This window comes from Myotis daubentonii, chromosome 5, assembly GCF_963259705.1.
Source record: "Myotis daubentonii chromosome 5, mMyoDau2.1, whole genome shotgun sequence".
NCBI lineage: Eukaryota > Metazoa > Chordata > Mammalia > Chiroptera > Vespertilionidae > Myotis > Myotis daubentonii.
Genome location: NC_081844.1, coordinates 86,912,436 through 86,937,249, shown reverse-complemented (window position 1 = coordinate 86,937,249; position 24,814 = coordinate 86,912,436). Strand labels below are relative to the sequence as shown.

At 43.0% G+C, this 24,814-nt stretch overlaps 1 protein-coding gene across 2 annotated transcripts in view; it reads left to right on the top strand.

Moving 5' to 3' along the window:
- Positions 1 to 220: 220 nt before the first annotated feature.
- The window catches only part of PRELID2 (PRELI domain containing 2), a 62,854-nt gene continuing 38,260 nt past the window's right edge, over positions 221 to 24,814 (top strand). For both annotated transcript variants that reach the window (XM_059698762.1, XM_059698763.1), the window contains exons 1-4: positions 221 to 365; positions 13,238 to 13,295; positions 15,483 to 15,556; positions 17,398 to 17,558. In XM_059698762.1, the coding sequence (XP_059554745.1) occupies positions 291 to 365; positions 13,238 to 13,295; positions 15,483 to 15,556; positions 17,398 to 17,558 (368 nt within the window). In that variant the 5' untranslated portion in view covers positions 221 to 290. The remainder of the gene's footprint in view (positions 366 to 13,237; positions 13,296 to 15,482; positions 15,557 to 17,397; positions 17,559 to 24,814) is intronic.

Genomic DNA, 24,814 nt, shown 5'->3' with positions numbered 1-24,814 from the left:
GCGGGGGAGGGGGTGTCCCGGCCGCTCCAGGCGCCTCCGGGCGGAGACGGCGGGGCCCCAGAGGCGGGGTGCGCCTCCCCCACTCCGCCGCCGACAGAGGACGTTGGCGGAAGAGGGCGGGGACGTGACCGCTTGTCTGTTTCTCCGAGCGGACAATAAAGTTTCAAAGTTTGAAAGAGGAGGGAAAAACCCACGCCCCTTGGGTCGCCCTCGTGTGGCGGCCTGCAGTCCGGTGGAGCTCGCGTGGCCCTGCGCTCGCGGAGGCGTGGCGGCCGCGGGGGCGCGCGGGGATGGGGGTCACAGTGGAGGTGCACCAGGTGTACAAGTACCCCTTCGAGCAGGTGGTCGCCAGCTTCCTCCGAAAGGTACCCGCCCGGCTCCGGTCTGGGGCTCCCGTTCTCCCGCGCCTTCTCCGCCGCCAGCTGTCTGCGCCCCGGCGCCCGCTTCTGCAGCTGTCCCTCCCCCTCCCGTCCCCGCGTCCCCATCCCCCCTGGCCGCTCTTCTCCCTCTTGTCCTCTTTATCCCCCGTGTTCCCTCTCGTCCCCCCTCCGCTCCCCACGCCAGAGTCCGCACCCACCGTCTCCCCTGCCGCTGCGGTGCTGCCTCCGCGCTGTGCTGGGCGAGGGTGGAGGTTTCCTCGAAGGCTCCCCCCTCCGGCCGCGGGGAGGCTCCGTGCGCGGCCTCACGTTCACTCTCTGCTGCAGCGGAGGGAGAGGCTCGTGGGGAGGGTTACTGGAAACCCAGGTTCCGGGGCCCCGTGGATGTTGGGTAGGACTTGTCGTCTTTCTAGAACATCAAGGACCCCTTAAAAGCGAGTGGGGGGTCACTGAAGCCATCCTCTTAAGTCTTCTCCGCATTCTTTCCATCGCCTGCCCACCTTCTCTTTTATTCCAACAGCTGTGGGCCTTGGGGCAGATGGCTTACGCTCCCCGTGCCTTAGTTTCGTAATCTGTGAAATGGGGACAATAGTGGTTTCGTCATCTGTGAAATGGGGGAAACAATTGGATCAGCTCCCACGGTTGGTTGTGAGGAATCAGGTGAGATAATTCCTGTAAAGTGCTTATCCCAGTGACCGGTGCCTCTAAAAAGCTGCTGTTTGTACTCCTGTATCGGAGCACCCTGGCCTCAGTACTCAGTGGCCCTCTTTATGCCAAGGGCTCCTCCGAGGAGGACCGAGGTTCCTGGCAATAGGATGATGGGAAATTTCTTTGAAAAATCAAAAGCACCCAGGCCTGGGGGTGGGGCCCTGGACTCTAGTCTGGCTTTACCTTTGATTAATTCACTTGATGACCTTGGTCAAAGGTCATCTTCTCTGCAGGCCTCCTATCTGCGTCTCAGCTGATCGTTGTATCAGAGACCTTCCAGGTGTCCCTCCAGCTTTCACATTCTTAAGCAAGATCTCACCAAGGTGCAGCAGCCGCCAGGCAGTGCGCTCCATATGCTGCGTGGGAGCACACCTAAGGGAGATGCTGGGGGAGGAAGGTGGTAATTTTTTTCGTGATAAGACCTGACTTTCATTAGAGGAGATTATGAAGTTGGGGGCCCAGGTCACAAAGAAGTGAGTAGGATGCTGGTGAACATGATGTCACCATGGAGGCCTGTTTGGGGAGGTGGGGGGAGATGCCAGCTTGTTCATGGCACCTACTAGGTGCTCAATAAAAAAAATCTGAGGAATGATGAATGAAGCCCGAATTAGTGACCTGATGTAGTCTTTGCCTTAGGCCAGGCTTCTGGGTCCAAAAGAGAAGTAGCAAACACCCTTTTTTGTTAGGATTGGCACTCGGGAGGGTGGATTCTCTAATGCCACGGCTCCTTGGAAAGCCTTTCTGGATTGTCCTGTCAGGAGGTGATCTCTGCCTTGTCAGAACTGGAGGGGCACTGTGACCATTGTCTACAGTATTGGGTAGTTACTTCTGCACATACTTTCACCCTCGGCTGTGCGTACTCTTGAAGAAGCACATAGCACAGTGCTGAGCTCTCATCTGAAGCACTTGGCGCTTGTCAAGATTCTGGGCTAAATGTGTTGTTTTTTTCTCTTTATTTTCATTGAACACGTGTTTAGAAATACTTTCCTCTGTGTGCTAGGCTCTGCGGAGCTGGTGGTTTCTCCTGGGTGAGAGTGACGTTAATAAATGATTAACACAATGAACACAGTTTCAATTCTGATGCGTATTGATACAGGGCAAGTTCATGGTGCTGTGACTGAATATAGCAGGGAAGCCTGTGGAATCCTGGTGGCCATTAGGAAAGGCTTCCTAGAAAGAGTGGCACTTGTGAAATAGTGGGTGAAGCGCGAGTAGGAATTTCCTAGGCAAGAAGGGAGAGGGGAGGACGGGCTTTCATGCATTACCATGCTTACTTCTCCCAGCAGCTTCAGGAAGTAATTATGATTGACTTCCATTTCACAGTCTGGAAAAATTGTGGTTTGGAGAAATTTAAGCACCTCTTCCAAGTGCCCAGAGCTAGCAGGTGGGAGAGCCAGGATTTCAACATTTCTGAATCCAAAACCCACAACCCTGATCACCAGCCTGTGCTGCTTGTACCCACTAAGAACACAGATGATTATAGTCGTCCCTCAGTATCCCTTGGGATTGGTTTCAGGACCCCCGTCCCCCCTCAGATACCAAAATCCGAGGATGTTCAAGTCTCATACGTAAGATGGCGTAGCATTTGCCCATAACCTGTGTTTGTATATAGGTTACAGTAAGGTGTGCCTATACATAACTTCATTTGTGTGGATTCAATGTAGTGCTCATTGCGTGGCAAATTCAAGTTTTGCTTATTGGAACGTCCTGGGATTCCGCCCCCCGCCCCCCAACTGTTTTCAATCCATGGTTGGTTGGACACAGAGAACTGATTGTACTGAGGTAGTAAAATGTTTCTGAATCAACTCTGCTATGCTCTCTATCTAATCTCAGTTTCCTGTTGTCCACAGTCTTCTCTGGGGTTTATTCATCTGGGTGGACCTTTGGTGCCTGCTCTAAGGGTATGGCTTGGCTGTGTGATAGGGTGAGAAAATACAGTGTTTCAGTTACCTGCTGCAGTGTAACAAATCACCCCTGTTATTCAGAAGCTTACACCAATGATAGGATTCTCACGATTCTCTGGTTGACTGGGATCAGCTGAGAGGTTTTTTGTGCCATGTGTTGTAACCTGAGGTCACCTATATAGCTGCATTCAGTTAGGAGCTAGAAGAATTCTTATAAAATACTTATCAAACTGCCTGGCACATAGTAAATGAAGACCGAGGAGGACATTTTGGAAGGTAGGGGCAGCGAAAGGGAAGGAGAACATTTTCAGAAAAGGCCTAGTGATGGAGCAGTGTCAACACTACGGACAACATGACACTTCCATTGTTTCTATTCAAAAGCAATCTTCACGGATCCCTGGGAGGGGCTCTGTGACTAGTTCTGAGACATTGGTAAATCCAATGGCTGTGAGAATCTTCATCTTATGTTATTTAAAGCTGTTGGCGGTGGCGAGAATGACACCAGGGGTTAGACCAGTAGGGTTAGACCAGTGGGGTTAGACCAGTGGGGTCAGACTGGACCTTGGTTCAGCCACCTCAGTACTTGAGTTCTGGCTAGGAAAGAATTCAGAGCCAAGACTCAAACCATAAGAGGAAGTTTATGAAGAAAGTCACAGAGGTAGAAGTGAGTGGGAGAAGAAATGGGCTCAGGAAACAAGTTACGGAGGCAAAAGAAGGGGCCCGTGGATCTTAGAGAGAAGGGTAAAGGTAATGTTGCTGAGGGTGTGGGGGCAGAGGAGGAAGATGGGGAGGGGAAAAGTCCTCCGTCCTAAGGGGTTTTAAGGGTCGGATTTTAGGGGGGGTGTCGTCCCAGGGGAGGATCTTTTTTTTTTAAATATATTCCATTGATTTCCTACAGAGAAGAAGGGAGAGAGATAGAGAGTCAGAAACATCGATGAGAGAGAAACATTAATCAGCCGCCTCCTGCACATCTCCCACTGGGGATGTGCCCGCAACCCAGGTACATGCCCTTGACCGGAATCGAACCTGGGACCCTTCAGTCCGCAGGCCGACGCTCCATCCACTGAGCCAAACCGGTCTCAGCCCAGGGGAGGATCTTAACAGCAGCTTTCCAGGTGTGTCCTTTCAGGGTTGTGGTCCCACTGATTGGTTGGCGCCAGGGCAGGGATCATTAGTCAGTGCTGCTGGTCCTGAGGTCAGCTGTGGTGTGCTTGTCTGGTTTTGCTGCTTTTCTGGGCCTGGATCCCAAGCACAACTAAAGCCTAGATGTCTTTGATGCAGGTCAGAACCTCATTGTCCTGGGGGCTTAATGCTTAAGGGTTGTTCTCTGGCCTCCTTGTTCATCCTCCCTCTCAGGGGGTCTAACCCTCATGACTAGCGACATGTCAGGGGAGGAAAGGTCAGGGGAAGGTCTGAACCTCATGACCAGCGATATGAAAAGTCAGGGGGTCTAACCCACATGACCAGCAATATCCTGGGAAGGAAAGTTTACCCAGGGGAGGGGGGGGGGGCGAGGTCCTTGTTTTCTGCCCTGGTGACCTTCTATTCCTGGCCCATCGTCCTTGCTCTGCTCATGTCTGTCCAAATGCCTACCACAAAGCCATGAACCGGAAGTCAGTAGACCTGGACTCAGTCATTATGCTGTCCCTGTTAAAAGCAGTTTTTAGCCCTAGTCGGTTTGGCTCAGTGGATAGAGCGTTGGCCTGTGGACTAAAGGGTCCCTAAAGGTCCCAGGTTGGATTCCGGCAAAGGGCACATGCCCAGGTTACGGGCTCAATCCCCAGTAGGGGGTGTGCAGGAGGCAGCCGATCAATGATTCTCTCTCATCATTGATGTTTCTATCTGTCTCCCCCTCTCTCCTCTCTGAAATCAATAAATTAAAAAATAAAAAAGCAGTTTTCAGGTGGCTTTGGGAAACAGTTCCACCAGCCTAGGCTGTGCCCTTGTGCAAATTAGAAAGAGGCATCACCTAGGGTTCTTATCCCACAAGCTCACAGTAAACAGGGCCAGAGGAAAGTAAAGGGTCTGTTTATGCAAATTACAAAAGGGTGCTCCTTCCTCCAGGTGGCTGCAGCCCTAGTGCAGGCAGCCCTTGTGCAGGGAGCTCCATGCACGGCCATCTAAGGTGGCCCTACCATCTTAATTTCTCATCTGTGAACGCCAGGTACCCACCTATCTCCCAGGATTGTGAGAAGACCAAATGCGTAGCAGTTTGACAAGCATAAGCTTTTTATAAGCCTAAAAGTTGTCTGAATGATTTTTTTTTTGGCATAATACACTTCCTTTTTAGTCGTCTTATAGTGTTTTCAAAGGAAAGCACTTGGCAGAAGGGACAATCACATGAGGATCTCTGGGAAGCCTTGGATCTGATTTTGCACAATGGTATGTTTGAGGCCTCTTCAGCGCCAAGGAGGTTCTATTTTAAATAGAGTCTCCTGATCTGTGGCTTTTGGTATGTTAGGACTTGCCTTCCAAGTTATTATATACTACTATTTTTAAAGCCTGAGAAATGTTTGCTCTTACACCTGCCTGTTGGCTACCACAGGCAAAATATTAGCTACATGCTTTCAAAGCTAAGTGGCACCTTGAAAACAAACAGCACAGCACTCTTTGTTCATGAAATGTGTATGGTGTTTCTCAACGAACTCTTCGTGGAGGAATATTCTGAAACCCGAAATGGTTTATTCATCCAATGCTAAGCTGTGCTGTCCATGAACTATAGTGTCAGTGCACTTGACAGTGTATATTGTGTTCTGTCCTTGCATGACAAGTGAACCCAAAGTTGCATAGAGGAACGTAGCAGTCCAGAAGCTCACTCATCTCTGGTAGCCCACATGGGTCTGTTTAATGGGCTTACCTTTCATGAGCTGGATTCAAAGACTTCTTAAATTTTGTACACCAGAAATTTAAAGTCATTTGACTGGATTTTCTTGTTGATCCTCAAACGAGGCTGCAGAAGTTACAGTTTTTCTTACCATAGAGTTGAGCGGTTGATTTTCTTTCTATGCTACAGGCAAAAGAGTGAATAGAGGGTAAGCTTCATGGGCAGGGATTCTGTCATTTCTTCCTGATGTATCCCAAGTACCCAAAGAGATCCTGGAACATAGTAGGTACTCAACAAATCCTTATTGAATGAATGAATGAATGAAACACTCTTCTGGGATTTAGCCTTATATAATTTCATACCAAGTCAGTGTGGGATTTAGTAACATGCCCTTACTTTGTTGACTGTAATAAAATGGACAGATTAAAATAATTTCTTTGCTTCAACAGTTTTATTTATTCTAGCCAGCAGTCTGATGTGCTAAACAAAATGCTTTTGAGTGTTTTCCCTTAAACTCATAAAGGGGATTTATGAATGCTATTTCCATTTAGAGTAGAAAGTTGATTGGGTAATTAATAACGTTTCCATTTCTGATCCTATCTCTTTCCCCTTGCAAATCTGACACTTACTTATCTGGAACGTCTCCCTTTGCAGAGCTCCTGAAATATTTGGGGTGAATCCACATTTCCAGAATAAATGATGTGACAAATGATAAGGCCTGTTTAACATAATGGTTGTTATTCTTTTGGCTCACACTGTAATAGTGTTTGTTCCGTTTTACCTTCTTATCCTCAATTCTACTAGAAGATTAGGCACGATGTGGAGGAGAATGGTACAGACATGAGGAGCATGGGCTTAGACATCAGATAGGGGTCCAGGGTGCTTGTAGTTGTGTGAGCTTAGGCAAGTCAGTTCATTTTTCTATGCCTCAGTTTGCAAAATCAGAAGAACAAAAAGCTATCATCTGGAATTGGGGGAAATAAATTGGATAATGCACATACCTATGCATAGCTTAATGTTGGCGCACAGTAGGTTCTTTACAAGTACTTGTTATACGTTATGAGAGTAATGCTGCTGCTACTACTACTACTACTATTAATTTATCACACTATTTCATGAATCTAAAAATTAAAAGCCTAGAGAAGTAATCTGTAGACATCTTTACTAACTTGGAGTAATAAAGGATAGAGTGAGCATGAATAAAGTTGCATATTTGAATCATGACTTATTTTTAAAATGTCATTTATAGAACATTAAAGTACACTTGGTAACTTATCTCAGGGAGGCTTTGGCTTAATCAGTGCACAAAAGACAGGAGATTTTAAACTATCCAAGTACTAGTAGTTAACCATTCATTATATGTTTACTAATAGACACCCATAAAAGTGTGTGCCCTGGGAGATGAGGAGGTAACTAAAACATGGCCCTGGCCTCAAGGGGCTCACCGTGAAGGGGGACAGAGGGAACTATATTGATTTTCTGTGATAAGTGTTTTCTCAGGGACATAGCACAGGCATACAGTGTGAGGCAAGGTTTGTAGTTTACTTATAAATCTGAGAGAACTTTTAGACTATTTAGAGTTTGATGCCTTTTTAATAAAGTAAATCTTCTCTCTACTACTCTTACTTCTCCAATGTGGTGCTTTCGCTAATTCTAGTGGGGGAGGGGCGTGTCAGGGAAGACTTGTATCTTACACAAATTCTGAATTGCTAAAGCATAGCTTGTGAGGTTTTACTAGTCTGGGAAAGGAAAAAATATCTTCCCATAGTTTTAAACCATCATTTAACTATATTTGGATTACAGATGGATACCAGTAATATACTTAATGCCACACCACAGTAAATTGCAAGATAAAGACTGAAGCCTTTTTTTAAAAAAATTTTGTTTTATTGCTTAAAAAGTATTACAAAGAGTATTACATATGTCTCCTTTTTTTCCCCCTTGACATCCCCCCCCCCTCCCCCCCCCCCCCCGGGCTCCCCTACCCCTCAGTGTCTTGTGTCCATTGGTTATGCTTATATGCATGCATACAAGTCCTTCGGTTGATCTTTTGAAGCCTTGAAACTAAGTGTCAAAAAATGTTGATTCATTCTTTAGTAGCAAAACCAGCTACTGTTCATTGAGGACCTGCATGGTGCCAGATGCTATACTTTGTATAAAATTATTTTCTTTAATTCATATAACTACTCTTGGAGGTAGGTATTTTTGTCTAATTTTACAGATGAAGAAATGAAGTCAGACTGAGATTAAAGTAATTTGCCCAAGACTCCCACAGATGGGCTTCAAACTGAGGTCTCTTGGTTTCTAAAACTCATTCTGTTTCAACACTTTGTGACTTCATTAATTTTGTTATTTATTTCTTAATTTTAAATTTAGAAATAATTTAACTTACTAAATGTCGCAAAAACAGCAAAGAATTCCAATACGCTCTTTACCCAGCTTCCCCAAACCATGTATAATTTTTAAAACCATGGTAATAACATTGCTACAATGTTAACTAATCTACAGACCTTATTCAGACTTTGGCCGTTGTCCACTAATATTGTTTTTCCAGGACCCAATCCAGGACCCCACACTGCATTTAGTTTTCGTGTCTTAGTCTCCTCTGACGTGGGAGAGTTCATTAGTCTTTCAAACCATGGCGCTGTGAAGAGTACTGGTCAGTAATTTTGGAGACTTCGATTGTATCTTTAATGCATTGGGTTTATAAATGCATTACATGTTGAGATAAGAGGATTTTCCTTTGTATCCCAATTATAAACTATTTCTTTCAAAGAACTTCTTTATGTCATTCCCAATTATTAGGACAGTTTTGAATGAATGAGGGAAATGTGACGGTGATTGGCCTTTGTGTAGCATGATAACTTCCCAGCCAGAGGGCCTTTGAGGGTCATCTGGTGGTCCCCTACCCTGGCTTCTCAGATGGCAGCACCGTGGTCTGCATGTCTTAGCTCCTGGTCCTTTCTTCTTTCTACTTCATCATCCTACTGGCCTGAAAGGCCAGTGAACAGCCATTCAAAATATCTATTCACTTCACCACTGTTAGTTATTTTATCATTGAAATTTTGATTAATCAATGACCCCATTGATATTGGTATAAAATTAACTTTGCTTTTCCTTTAAGGTAGACTATTGCATGTAGCTTGTAAAGGGAATTTGGCCTAGCCCATAGTGATTTCTTTGGGTAGCTATACACCAAATCTCTTTTCAGCAGCCTAGGTAGCAAGGATTCCTTTAGTGCTTAACAGGGAGGTTAATATATCAGATTTTTTATTTTAGTTGTCTTTGCAGAACTGATCATACTTATCTGTCAGGTCAGCTGCTTCCTGTGCTCTCTTGGATCAGGCCATTTGGAAGTTGGTAAACAATGACTCCTTTTGAGGTCATTGACTTTTTTGGGAGGTGGAGTGGGGTGAGGAGTGTATTGACTTCTGAGGTTTTAGGAAAGTTGATACTTTACTAACTCCTTACTATTTTAAGGGGAGGCTTTATGAAAGCTTATATATATATATGCACTAGAGGCCGGATGCATGAAGATTGGTGCAAGAATAGGCCTTCCTTCCCCTGGCTGCCAGCACTGACTTCGCTCCAGCTGGAGCTGCCTTCCGCCTCTTGCCTTGTCGCATTAATTTGCATATTCACTCCTTATTGGCTGTGGGTGCCACCATCTTTGTCGCAGAGTTACAGTCAATTTGCATATTCCATCTTTATTAGATAGGCTATTTTTTTCCTCCTATAAATAGGAAAGGTAAATACTATATCTTCATGAAGCTCCTCTCACATGTGTATTGAGTTTTTTTCCTGTAATTAGATGGACTCAATTTCTTGGCCACTCACTTTCATAGCTGTGTGTTTGTTTTCATGTATATTTTGCTTTTACCCAGTATTTTGCAAGTTTTTGGCCTCTTACCTTTTAATATGTAAAAAATAAATGAAAGCAAGGTTTTTATGCCAATGTGGGAGAGTCTACACTTTACTCTTGTTAGATGTTACATACATGTAATGCATATGGTGATTATTTGCAATAGATCAGTATCTTGGGGAAAGGAGTTAGTTTATGCATTCTGTGAAGAAAGTGAAAATCCTAAGTTCAAAATGAAGTTAAATAGACCTTCAAAAATCTCTTAAGTCACCCAGAAAATATGGCATGCGTGGCGAAGGTGCACAGGCCCGTGCAGTAATTCTTATGCCACTGCAGTTTGTGATCCCCTGAGCCAAGTCCAAGGGTGGCAGGATTTTTGGAAGAGATCTGGGTCATCAGACCACTGTGCTTTCATGAGAGTTCCTAGTGTGGAGGGGGGACTGGAAAATCCAAGCCTGGCCTTGCTGTGTGCAGGTTTTATACCATCCCATTGTGCTTTTAACATGAAAACTCCTTATCTTGACACTTGTTAATAGGTTTACTGTTTTGGAGGTGACTAAATGAGATAGTACATATAGGAGTCTCTAATGCAGCACCCTGCAGTGCCACAGTCGATGCTCAGTAAGTCTTCAGTGGGCTGCTGCTGACCTAGCTCGATCCATTCCACTGTCGCCTCTCTGAGCAGCTTTCCCTCTCTCATCCCCTTATCTGACTTCAGATACATTTCTGTGAATTAAATCATGAATAGTCAAGTTACCACAAGATGATGTCAGATCATTTCAAGTAATGCCAGGTAGGGGGAGCCTCAGCACAATAAATCCTTACTTTTAAACAAGTTCAAACACTTGCCTTTTATGTCATGGTATTTAGCTGTTGTAAACAAACCTCTGATTTTTTTCCCATTCTCGTCTGGAAACGTGAGGCTCATGACTATCCAACTCCAAAAGTAGTTGCATAGGAAAATGACTCGACTCTTGCAGATGATTTTACTGGAATGAATAGTTCAGGATCTTTTGTGTTTGGTTAATAAAACTTCCATTTTACTTTTGTTATTCACAAGCATATCTAATGGGTGACCACTTATCTATTTTACAGTGGCTTCTCTCCACAATTTTTATTCCCCTCTTATTCCTTAGTCTGACTTATTTTCCATATATATATATATATATATATCTCCTTTGTTCTCCCAACTAACATGTGAACTCTCTAAGTGGCTACAATTTTGTTTATTTTATTACTATATTCTCAGTGTCTGGAACAATGCCTGGCATGGCAGTTACTTAAAAAACGTTTGAATGAAGAATAAATACAGTTTTCACTATTATTTAAACTGAAACCCTTTGACTTAATAAACAAATATAAGAATTATGTAAAAGTGTGATGTTTCTGAGTTTATTATACTCTTTAGGAATTTCCCTGATAACTAAGTGAAGTAATAAGGACTGAAAACTTTGATCACTGCCCTTCTCTAGTGATTACATGTGCAATCTCTTTCATAATTTAGTTCAGTAATCTTCCTACAACTTACATTGTATGTACAATATTTGGTCAGGATGTACTGATGAGTAAAAAATGAGCAAACTAGGACTGTAGTAAAGGAAGTACTCTCACTTTACATTAGTGTGAAAGTTCTAGCACACACACATACACACACACACACACAATTCAGGGTATCTGTGTATCTCAGATATTGCCTTTGCTTCACGGGGGTTGTGTAGGTGAGTGAGGCCCCTGAATGAGGAACAGAACAGCTAAACCCAAACTGAAGGCTAAATTTTGAGAAAGCAGTCATCACAATTTTGAGCATTTTCTTCCCAGAGCAAAAATTAATGAAAGAATGAATAACTGAGTCATTTTTGATTAGTTATCAGGATTATAGTTGCCAGGATGGAAGTGTGAATGACAGTCTGTGGCACCGGGCATGACGAGGTGTGAGGCTGCTGAGGACTAGGATTGCTTTTCTCAGATTGGTTCCCACACAAGAAGTAAGCTGTAGTGTTCAAACTGATTGCTGAGGTCAGTCAGGTTTATCTGCCAAATCATTCCTTCATTCAGCGAATATTTATTGAGTGTCCACTGACGCCAGACACTGTGCAGGTGGTAGAGATGCAGGAGTGGCCGGGACAGACCATGTTCCCGCTCTCTCAGCCTCTGTTCTAATCCAGTGTCCTTTGGGGCCGCAGGTATCTTAAAGAATGTCTGAAGGTGAAGGACCTTTTCGATAAAGTCAAAATCAGTCAATGAGCCTCTTACACACACACACACACACACACACACACACACGCACACGCACACACGCACACTCACAAGCACACACGCACCCAGCTGTGCATGGTGGGGGAGACCCACACTCACTGCGTTTTGCCTACTCTTTCCTGAGGTTCAGAAGACGTATAGTCCAAGTTTGCTGGGTGGAGGACCCTCTTCTTTTGCCCTCCAGCCTCTTTGCTGCTCTCGCCTCCCCCTTATGATGTCTTGGATAAGACTTCCTGTACTTTTCTTTTCAGATTTGGTCACATGATAAAGCAGTAAACCTCTGAGAAAAGAGTCCAAGGGCTGCTCAGCAGGCCTGAGTCAGCCGCCAACCTGTCCTGTGGCTTTGAGGAAGTCACTTCGCTCTCTAAGTCTCTCCTTTTTCGTCTTAGCAATGGAAAGGGTTGGATTTGAGTAACTGATTTGAGTGTAGGTTAAGTGGACGTGGACATTGAAGGCAACAGAGCGTCTGTGGGTACATTACAGTCTTGGTGCTCATTAGCAGGCTGATTTTGAGAAAATTATTTACTTTATCCAAGTCTTGATTCTTACTTGTGGAAGGGGAAAAACAGCATGTATGTCATGGGATAGGTTTGAGAATTAAACTGAAAATATATCCACTGCCTAGGACAAAAATGGTAGCTACTAGCAGCCTTATTATATCCAAACTGTCCTTCAGGGGAATGTAGTCCATCAGTAAACTGTTTATTGAGGACCTGGCATAGACCACTCCTAGGATTATGTTCCTGTGATGCTAATCCAGCTACCAGGCAATGGTATAGGACAGTAGTGAAGGAATTCACTCCGTGTTAGGCCTGGTTGAATTCCCTGGCTCTCCATGCACTAGCTGGTGACCCTAAGCTCTTTGACCTTTATTCAGTTTCCATTTCTGAAAGTTGGGATAATGATATCACAGAACCAAGTCACAACAAAGAGGCTGCTAGGGGATTGAAACAGGACTGTGCTGGTAAAGCCTTTAGCACCGTGGCTGGCACAAAGAACACTTGATTTAAGGCTGTTTCAATATTGCTAGTATTAATTATTGATTAGCTTAACCTAACCTCCTCCTCTGCACCCAGGGCTAGGTTGGGTCTAAGAAAGCTTCCTCCTAGAGTTCATTCAGGCACAGCTGTTTTTAGCCTCTCACTTACCTGGGCTGAAGTAGTAAAATGAAGGCCCTTGATTGAAAACGGGCCTTAGACATTGCTTGGAGAATATTTACTGTTCCCACGCATAACTGTGGTTACTACGGAAGAGTTCACCTTGGTGAAAGATGAATGCTAATTCTTCTCTATGTGCTTTCTTTTAGTATCCCAACCCCATGGATAAAAATGTCATCGCGGTAAACACTGTGGAGGAAAAAAGAGGTAAGGTCTCTGAATTTACGTCACTTCATTGATCCTGATTTTTGTAAAGATGTGTGTTTGTTTGTGGTGTATGTATAGCCTGTTACGTTTTAAACAGGTGTAATTCTGTATTTGAGGTGACTGAGAGAAGAGAGCACTGAGCACTTCTAGCAGTAGAAGGCTTGCCTACTATGCTCTTGCCACTTTCTCAGTTAATAATTCATTGATGACAATTATAACAGCTAACATTTTTGGGCACTTAATATGTGCCAGCCACATTTTCTTTTATTAACTCATGTAATCTTCAAAACAATGTATGGGATAGGTATTATGGTTACTTCTGCACTTGATCTTAGCCAAAAGGCCGAGAAGCGATAGTTACTTCTGTTTAATGAATGAAGAAACCAAGGTAGAGAGAGAGAAATAACTTGTCCAAGTTTGCATGATTATATCCTGTAACATATTCATATATCATTTTAGAGATGGCAGATGGTTAAAGCATGTGTGTGAGATGTGACTGTAAAGTGATCGATTATGGTGCCATAACTGTACTTACTGTGTTTCAGTATTGACAAGAGCAAGTGATGATATATTATGCTTGTGTGGCCTGTTGTTGTCAATAAAGTTTTATTGGTACTCAGCCATGCCTGTTTGTTTATATTTTAACTATGGCTGCTTCCTGGTGACAACAGCAGAGTTTGAGTTTTTGCAACAGAGACTGTAAGGCTCACAAAATCTGAAACCACCTGGCCCTTTACAGGAAATGTTTACTGACCCTGGACTAGAGTGTAAGAGTCTTTTCTCTGTCCCTCATATCTCCTGTGGAAGCGTTTTCTCTCTCAGTATTTGAACTTGAGACTTGGGCACTGCAGGGAACTATAATGATGGGCACAATCCATCACTAAACCTTTGGAGACACTCTGCCCCCAATGTGACATGTTCCAGAGTCTTTGGAGTAGACGTATGATGGTACTTTTCATTACATGACGCTGAGGCCTCTGTCCTCGGTGAACAGAAAACAGTCTTTTGCTTGTGAGGTTATTTTCTGCACTTCCACAACTTTTATAAAAATATTAAAAAACCCACATTTTCTCAGGTACCAGCACTCCGTGTGGGAGAAACTTGTTATTTGGCAAGTCCTGATTTCAAGTCCTGATTTTGTTACTATAACCTAACTTCTTGGAGGCTCAGGCTCTTCATCATTCAATGGGAAAATAATAGACCTGCTTTTAGGTTGTTGTGAAGATCAAATGAGAGAACAATGAGCATATTCCAGAGTGGCAAAGGAACATTAATTATAATTTCCACCATCGACCAGGGCATCTTTGCCTGTAGGAGTGGCTAATCCATTTCAGTATGTGTGCTGCAAACATTGGATGAGATGGCAGGAGGAGTGCTGATTGGCAGAGAAGACAAATCAGTCTCTTACCCTGTCAACAGCTTCCCGTCAGAAGCTTGTTTGCACCAAGGTTCAGGCTCCTGTAGCCAGAGCCGTGAGAAACCTCCTAGGAGTGTGGCCTAGTCACAGAATTCACAGCGCAAACGACAATGCTGCTAAGTTTATCTTTTTCTCTAACTTTTTCTGAACTCACATTTATTAAGTGGTTTCATTCTTTCTTTTCATTTCATTTCTTTCTTTCTTTCTTTTTTTTTTTTTTTACATTCCTGGTGTTCTGGAAACTTCCTTCTAAAACGGTAGTTCCAGTCTCGGGGAGTCTGCTCCCCTTTGAGAGAAAGGTATGCCAAATAAAATTAATTATAAGTTTAAATTTTGTAGCCAGAAATCTGGGCTTGAAAACATGTTTGGTGCAGAAGATGGTAGAATCAGATTCTCCATTTTTTTGTTGTTGTTAAACTATTCTCTTTGTTGGAGTTGAGCAGGAGGCTCACTGGCCATTGTCATTGGAGTGTTGACATTGATAGTTCACAGCAGTGAACAATTTGTGATCTTTTATCCATGACTCTTTAGAATGTGCACTTGTAAGTAGCTATTTACACATATTCCTTGATCACAGATAAGTGTACATATTTGGAATGATTTGGCCCAGAAAAGTGGTCAGAGACCCTAAGTTTTGAGTTAAATGTTTTGTTTGTTTTTTAAATTTTACATATAGGAAATGGAGATCGACATTCAAAGTTTTATTGATCATAAGACAAGCATACATTTCCTTAAATATTCTTTTGAGTGTAAAATTTTTCTGTTTCTAGATGTGTCAACAGGGATCATCTATAGAAAGAGGATTGCAATCTGTCGGAATGTGGTTCCAGAAATTTTAAGGAAGGTAAATTCATTTCAAAATGTTAGCAGCTTTGGTATAACATTGGGTAATTTTCTAATAGTCATGGAAAGAGCGTTTTCTGATGGAAAGGAGCGTTAGAACTTTTCCAGTTCTCTTGCCTCATAGCCCTTCAGAGAAGAAAGGTCTGTTATATCCAGCCTCAGTTTTTACCTCCTCCTTTTCATGAACCCCTGAGGGCTTGCTGCCTGGAGCCATTTTCACTGCCTTAGAAACCAGTCTGAGGTCAGGCATGAGAAATAATGCTTAAAAAAACATTTTTTATTGGTTTCATAGAGAAAGCAAGGAAGAGGGAGGGAGAGAGAAACACCAACATGAGAGCAAAACATTGACTGGCTGCCTCGTGCACGCTCCCTACAGGAAATCGAGACTGCAACCTAGGCATGTGCCCCAACCTGGAATCTCACCAGCCACCTTTCAGTGCATGGGATGACACCCAACCAACCGAGCCAAACCAGCCAGGGCCAGCCTCAGTTTTGGCAGATGCCCCTGGAGATAGTTTTTTTCCTGTCTAGTTCTGTGTTTTTCTCTTTTGTGGATGACTCTTAGTGGACATAGAGCTGGTCTGCACTTATTTTAAAGATACCTTGGACATTTGACATCAAGTGACCATCTTTCCTTATCTGTCCATGGTTAGCTGTGACTCTTAAGTAAGAGTGATCACAGGTGGGCAGACGGTAGATATGTTGTCAGATCTTTAGTGGGAGAGGTAAAAGCTTCAGTTCTGTTTCACTCTCAGGGAGGATTGTTATTTCAGGGAGCAGATACTCTCGGTGCTCTCCGTAAGCCTTTTTGTGTATGTTTCTGTAAAGTGATGGTGTTGATGATGAAATCTTCATGATAGCAAATTGTTTTCTCTCCTTGAAATCCTTCAGCACACTGGTGATTGTTGGAAAAAAAGGTAAGTGGAAATTTAAATCACATTGCTCCAACTGTAGAGAAATTAGCGACAAGAGCCTTTTTAGAATCATTAGGAAATACGAGGAGAGCATCCTGATTCACAGTTTCAGAAGCGTCTCAGATGGTGGTTTCAGCCCGGAAGTGATTCGGCGTGTGACGTGGAGCCCAGCTGGGCCCCTGCCCGCGAGCTTGGAAATGACATAGCTCTGCCATCTGCAGGAAAAATGGCGGCTTCTATCACTTCTGTCACATTCTTTAGTGGAAAGAGGGTGATATGACAATGAAAATGAGCTTTCTTTTATTTTCCAGGTGGTAAAATGTGTTGCAATTTGTGCAGCAAATTCTTACTGGCTTTTTCCGCCAAGTGCGTGCCCTTCCTGCCTTTGACCTATATACATGCTTTGAATCTATTATTTAAAAAGGCATTCAACTTTGTGTTGTATCTCAATTCTTAAATAATTTAAGGACACCTCTAACTTGTACAGTTTTGCCTTTGCAGTTTTCCATGTCTCCTCCACCTAGGAAAGCATACATTTCTAGGTATAGACAGAGTTTAAAATGAAGAAAATATTTTACCTGATATCGTCCTGCACGTAAGCCCATAGTGGGCCCAGTTAGAGTCCGTCAATTTAAGAAGGCCATAACCAGCCCTAGAGGAGACGCGGAGGAGGGTGAGAATTTGCTTAGTGCTTAGCAGTTAGGGAAATCAGGCCAAGGACTGAACGGCCTGCATAAATCCCGGGCCATTTGCACATCCTCACCAGCATTTAGTAAGGTCATAGTATGTTTGATTATCAAGGACTTACAGCCACATATTAGGATCATTTCTCCTCTTAATTATCCAAGACTGAGAGCACCTCTGGGTGCAGTCTTTACGTAGCCTGCTCTTCCGAAATTGAGAAAGCTGTCCTCCCTCTGTTGAACAGGTGAGCATTTTAAAGATACCCAATATCCAGTTAGAAGAGGAATCATGGCTCAATCCCCAGAAAAGAAGCATGGCTATCCAGAGTCACTGCCTTACGTGGACACAGTATGCATCCATGAAGGAAGAGTCTGTCTTCCAAGAAAGTATGGAAAATCCAAATTGGTAAGATCACCTCTGTGTGTGTTTGCATGTGTTTGTGTGTGTGTGTGTGTGTGTGTACATGTAGGTTGGGTGCAGGAATGCACAAATGAACACATGTATTAAAAAGCTATAATGTACACTTACAACCTATATGATCTTATTAACCAATGTCACCCCAATAAATTTAATAAAAAGCACCTATGATTTCATACTTATAACCTCTGTTTACTTCTCACATAAATGACACATTAATTGTTAATCACATAGGTAATTAATGAGTAGATTTCCCTATGGAGGGAAAATGGCAGAGCTCACCTCCTTTCTGGCCACCCTGTTCAATCCTGGTGTCTTGGCCTTCTCCAGAGGCAATGAGTGTCATCACTGAGCTGAGTATTTTTCTAGACTTTGAAGAGATCCCTTTAGGTACCTACCTGTGTACTCACAAAGCCTGCATAGTATTGTCTCATATATCTGCTTTTACATACATGCTTTCATTCTGTGTGAACCATTGTGCCCTTATCTTTTTTGCTTAATTAGAATATTTCTAAACTTTATCCATAACATATAAATATATACGTATATATATGCCATATTCCTTTGAACTATTGTATCAACTTCCACCTCATGATTACACTGTATTCTATTTAGCTTTCTCCTTTTTGACAGATGTTCTGGTGGTTTCCAGTTTTCTTTATTATAAACAGTACTGCAGTATTGGTAAGGCATATGATCCTCATAAATGCCATATGTGAATGTTTCTATAAAGGAGAAATTTTAATTCTCAGGTTTATTGAGATATTATTTACATATAATAAAATTTATTCTTGCCCTGGCTGGTTTGGCTCAGTGATTAGAGTGTTGGCCTGTGGACTGAAGGGTCATGGGGTTTGATTCCCAGCCAAGGGGGCATGCACCTCGGTTGCAGGTTCGCTCCTTGGCCCTGGTCGGGGCATATGTGGGGGCAACCAATTGATGTTTCTTCTTTCTTCCTTTCTTTCTTTCTTTCTTTCTTTCTTTCTTTCTTTCTTTCTTTCTTTCTTTCTTTCTTTCTTTCTTTCTTTCTTTCTTTCTTTCTTTCTTTCTTTCTTTCTTCCTTCCTTCCTTCCTTCCTTCCTTCCTTCCTTCCTTCCTTCCTTCCTTCCTTCCTTCCTTCCTTCCTTCCTTCCTTTCTGTCTCTCTCTCTCTCTCTCCTCCTCCTTCTCCCCCTTCCCCTCCCCCTCCCCTCCCCTCCTCCTCCTCCCTCTGAAAATCAATGGAAGGGATATCCTGAAACAAAAGGATTGCAATGGAAGGGAGGAGCACCTGGATAAAAATGATTGGAGTATACTAGCGAGGAGGAGGTACTACGTACCTTTTCCCTCTTCACCTTGGTGCCCATTGTTTTTGTCATGCTTTGGAAGCAATAGAAACTTACCAATGCGAATGAATACAGGGATCTCTCTATCCATGAGGGGCCTCCCATCGGATAGGAGCCAGGAACTGGAAAGCTAGCAGGAACAAAGGCAGCCTCATGGTCTCTTGTCTTTCTATACCTGGCTCAGTTGTCTAACAGTCTGCAGCCTGCTTTATTCCCACAGCCCACCCAGCTCCTCTAGACTTCTACAGGTTCTCATCCGATGCCACAGTAACTGGCTAGTTCTTGGGTAGAATCCCACCTCTGAACTACAATTATATGCCTTTGCACAATTTACTCCACTTCTCTAAGCCTCAGTTTCCTCATCAGTATGAAGGGGATGATATCCCTACCTCCAAGGGTTGCTGTGACAGTCAAATGAGAGTAGTCAATAAATGTTACTGTCTAGTATTACTACCTTTATTGTTGCTGTTATCAGAATCTTAAAAATCCACTCGAGTCTCACCTTTAGCATGTATTATCTTACTGTAGAAACAGCGTTTATAATTGTTTCCATTAGGCTGCAGGAAGATGCTGTGTGTTGTGACTTTGAGTTTCTTCAGCGCACCATCTCCGGGATAAGAGCTCCTCAATCCAAGAGGCATGGTGGGGAGGGACCCTTCCATTTTAGATTCAGCGTGAGATTTGAGCACTGGAGGGACAGCATCCAGAGTGAATGCAAGCGTTTAGCAGGGACCAAATCCCTTGTGTTCTGGTTTCTTCCTGGTCCGTGCCGTGACTGTGGCTGCTATAGACCCAGGGGCATCATGCACGGAGCTCTGAGGAGCTACCTGTTTCCGGAGTCAGAGATGTTGGGCCAACGCACGGCTTTCACTTGGACGCTTGTCCCAAGTTGGAGAGTAGAAATAAAAAAATAAAAAATTGACAGCCAGCTCTTGTAGGAATGTGCTTTATTTAATATGTGGAACAGGACACAGGCATTTGCTTTTGCTGGTGGAGAATGGAGTACATTGTTTTAATTTCTCAGAAGGCAAAGTCGTGGTTTCTGCCCTCTGAAAACTTACATTCTGAAATAAGCTTATTCATTTCTTATGATCTGGGGTTTGCTTTCCTTCTTTGAAATATATTTGTTAGTTTCTTATTCTTTTATTAGTTTTTAATGGACTATGTGGGAATATAATGGATATGCATTTGATCTGTCTTTAATAATGGACATTTACCTTACCCAAGTAATGCAATTCTAAAAGATAACCATCTTATAAAAGCATTTTCTTGGGTGTTGCTCTTTCACCGTAGCTGTTTGGGTTTTTGTGATAAGTAATAAGGTTTCTCTTATCTTGAAGCAAGGTTGAAGCTGTCACCGTCAGTGGAGACTCACTCTGTTTATGATGTTGTGGAGCTGGGGGTTTTGCTTTTGAGTACCAGGACCACTCTTCCATATTCAGCATTGGGCATTCTAATGCCAATGTCTTCACCTTCCCATGTCTTAAGAATTTCTGCTTATCCATTGTCGCTTACAGATCTGATTTCTGAGATTTCAAAGTGCTCAGCCTAGTAGAGTATGTATTAATCACACCTGATATGTTGATTCAATTTTTGTAAAATATCAAAAAGACATTTCTCCTGAAATACAGTGAAAGAAACAAGCCAAAGTCAAACCTTACACACAGATTAAATGAATGGGATGAGCAACTGTTCTTAGTTCAGTGAATTTCCCTTATAATTGAAGTTACTCATATGAATAGTCTTTATTCTAACAAATAAGGTAGGTAACATTTAGAAATTTTTGTTTTTCAACTCCTGGATTAAAACATCCCAAGTTTCGAATTTTCATCTGGTGAATCACAAATAGTATAATGTGCGTGTTTAAAGGGGCTAATTTTGGGCATTTTTCTTTGTGTATCTATTTTTTTTCTTACTCTGAAGTCTTTTATTTGTTTCCAGGAGGAGTAAATTGGACACTTTGTTAATGTCCATGTGTTTAGCACTGGTCTTTTTAGTTGACTGCCAAACCTGCTTTCACTGCGACATGAAAATATTCTGGCTCTGTTAACTTTACTTGAGTATTATTTCTAATCTCTAATCCTGGTGATAAAGAGCTTGAGGGTATAATTATCTAATAGCCTGAGTAAATATCACTGTATTTGTCCTAAAACATGACTCCCTGTGCTCACATCGACCTGGATTTCCAGGCCTTTTCCATGTAAATATGACATCTGGGCAGGAGCCTTCTTTTTGGCTCAGTAAGACTGCTTTCCAAAAGATACTTGCTTGCCTTTTATGTTTGTGCTCATGTACCAGGTCTCTATTCCCATTCTGCTGTACCTGTACCTTCAGTGTGTACCTAGCTCTGTACTCGGCTCATAGAGCAGGCTACGTGGCCATTTGTTGAATGATTGACGAATGACCATCTGCTCAAGGAGTTACAGATAATGGGCTGAAGTGTGCACGAAGGGAGGGAACGTGAAAAGGGGTGGAACCAACAGGTGGGGCAAGTGCAATTGGGGAAAGTCCAATTGGATTTGGTAGGAAATTCGATGTAGAGGGAATCTGGAACCATTCATATGGAGACCTAGTGATGGTGTTGCTGCTTGGATGCTGGCATGCTGTTTGACTCTGGGCAAAAGGGATAAAGCTGGCCGAGCTCCCTCACAGAGTGATGTAAAGGTTTAATAAGATAATAAATGGAGATGTGCCTTCCTCACTTGGAGGGTATAGGCACTAGATAAATGAAAGTTGTTGTTGGAACTAATGGTGAATATAAATGCTGTGTTCAGAGTGGGGTGATTCCTTAAAGTACTAACTTTGAAAAATGGAGTAAGCTGTTTTATTGCAAAGGCTGGTGATGATTGAACTGGAAACAATGATGTTCAGCCAAGAGAGCATTCTGTGCCATTTCCAAGTAAGAGCTTTTGAAATATTTTAGTGAATGCCTCTGGATATTTTTTCATCCTCCTACCCTTTTTTTTTTTTTTTTTTTGAGTTGTGTATTAATGCAGGGCTCAGGGAGGAGGGTAAGCCTGGAGATAATTCTAGTCCTGGGGGCTTGGGCTGACTCCTGGAGATCACTGTCTTAAAAAAGTCCTCCAGCCCTAGCCAGTTTGGCTCAGTAGATAGAGCGTCAGCCTTCAGACTAAAGGGTCCCAGGTTCGATTCCAGTCAAGAGCACATGCCCGGATTGCGGGCTCGATCCCCAGTGGGGGCTGTGAAGGAGGCAGCCAATCAATGATTCTCTCTCATCATTGATGTTTCTATCTCTCTCTCCCTCTCCCTCCCTCTCTGAAATCAACATATATATTTTATCCTCAAGTGAGGATAAAAGAAAAAAAGTCCTCCAGGTAAATCTGTTGAGCAGCTCAGTTTGAAAGCCCCTGATCACCTGTGTGTACCCTGTGGGCCCAGGGGTGAGCAAGCATCTAGCTGGCAGCCCTTTTGGAGCTCCCTTCTGTGCAACATTCCTGCCAATCTCATAAAGCATGAGCAGCTGATCATCTGGCTCTCCGGCAAACAGTGAACACTTTTCAGCAGAAACACCCTGTTAGAAAGCAGCAAAACTCAGATTAGGGTCCTCTTGAATTTATGCAAGAGAGGAATTATCAGTGGGAGTAAGGATGAAGAAGGGAGGCTTGAGTTGGATTCATGCCAAAATGTGTTATGTTTTCCTATGGAGCAGATGCCATTTTAACCTTCCTTCCTTTCTTTCCTCCCTCCCTTCCTTCTTTCCTTCCTTCCCTTTCTTTTTTTCTTTAAGTTTCTTGCATCTGTAGTAAATAAAAAGTTTCAGTATTAAAAATTATATTTTAGTCCTGGCTGGTGTTTCTCAGTGGTTAGAGTGTTGGCCTGCACACCAAAGGGTCATGGGTTCAATTCCTGGTCCAGGGTGCATATCTGGATTGGGGTTTTAATCCCCAGTTGGGGTGTGTGCAGGAGGCAATCAATCAATGTGTCTCTCTTGCATCGATGTTTCTTTTTCTCCCTCCCTCCCTTCCTTTCACTCAATCAATAGAAAAAATATCCTTGGTGAGGATTAACAAAAAAAATTACAGTATTTTATTAACCAGGCAAGGATCCCATGCAGAACAACTTAGAGGTCATGAGACAATAGACAGAACCCGATGACAGTCTAGTTAGTTCAAGGCTCTGCCTCCTCCATCTTTCTAAGCACGACTAGTATTCGTAGCTAAGCAAAGAGATGGAAAATAAAACTGACAAGCTGAGTTCAGTTCCCTGGTTTGCATTTATGGCTGGAATGCTCTGTGCTGGAGGCATTTTGAGGCATTTTCTGTGCTGGAGGTGGAGGCTGCTGCATTGAATATGCATCTGACCTCAAGGGGGTTGTAGCGGTGAGAGGAACTGAGGAGTGGTCATTCCTAGCTTGTTCTGTTTGATTCTCCCCTCTGCTCTGGGATGACTCAGCGGCCTCATGTCTGAAGTTAGGAAAACCCTCCAGCCCTCACATGGGTCAAGACTGGATGAATCTTGCTCTAAGGATTCTTCATTACATTGAAATAGAATGCTTCCTCTTTTTTCACGTGTATTCCATGTTCACAGTAGAACCTTTACAAAATACGCATAAGAAAAAAGAACATAACATGTTCATGCCCTCTTCAGGTATGTGCTCTTTCTGGTCAGTGACCCCAAAGAAAACCATATTTGACCTTCATCCTTATGGATTAGTTCTGCCTGGGGTTGCTCTTCACAGGGATGGAACCGTACACTCTGTGCTCTGTTGTCTCAGTTTTCTTTTGCTCAGCATCATGTCTATGAGCATCATCTTATATGTATCGATAGTTTGTTCTTTCCCCATTGCTGTGTAGCATTCCACTGTGGGAGCATACTGTAGTTGGAGCAATTTATTTACTCATTTTTACAAACATGAAATCATCCTGTATGTGGTATTCTGACTTTTACATGAATTGATGATTACATTTGGGACCATCTTTCCTTATTAAATATGCCATTTTAAGAAATGATGTATTTGTGGCTGATTACATGTACTTATTGGATAAAATATTTTAGTGTGCTTTATTAACATCCTAATTTGGGGGCATTTGCAATATTTACATGATTTACTGTTATAAATAATGATGTGGTGAATGTCTTTATAGGCCGGCCTAAGTCCTCCTCTAAGATTATTTGCTTAGGCAGCATTGTTAGAGGTAGGTGTTATGTGTCCAAGGGTTTGCGTATATTTGAGGCTTTTATTAGATATTGCTAAACTGCAACATGCATTCTTAAGCGCCTCAGACAACTCCCCAGGGCATGGCAGTTGGTAGTGTTGTGCAGACCTACATCTCCAGGGCCCAGTGCAAAACGAAAATCCAGAGTCCCTTGTTCAAAAATGGTTAAGAATTTCAAAATAGTGATAGGAGGGCAGCCCTTCTGACAGCTGTGCCTGTGCGGCCACGTGGATCACACATCCTGGAAGCCAGCCCTGGATGCGAGGCATTCACCGGTGGGACCGATATCCCGACACCTCCTACCAGACCAGTTCACAGACTGCAGGAGATGTCACCACAATAAGAATATCTGTGGAACCTTCATTTCCCCTCGGACACTTTGATTAAATTCCATCGTGAAAACAATTAGGCAAAGTTTGCCACACCTAACCAGTCAATACCTCAAGGACAGGCTCTTACTAACGGCTCTTGTTTTCCTGGAAACTGCTGTATTTAGGATTCGGAGCTGGTGATTCCATGCTCTGGGAATTAGTTCCTGATACATATTTCCTCTGAACTGTGTTATTTTCCCCAATCCAGAAGGAACCAGAATTTTAAATGACCCCAAAGTAGGAGACCGATGGTATAAACTGCCATTCACTTTCGCAAGGGTGTTCAAAATTTGAGCTGTGCTGTCTTTGTCGTGATTCCATTGTGTCCTATGTTGAATTATGTCCACCTGTGAACCAATCGATAGAAGTGAC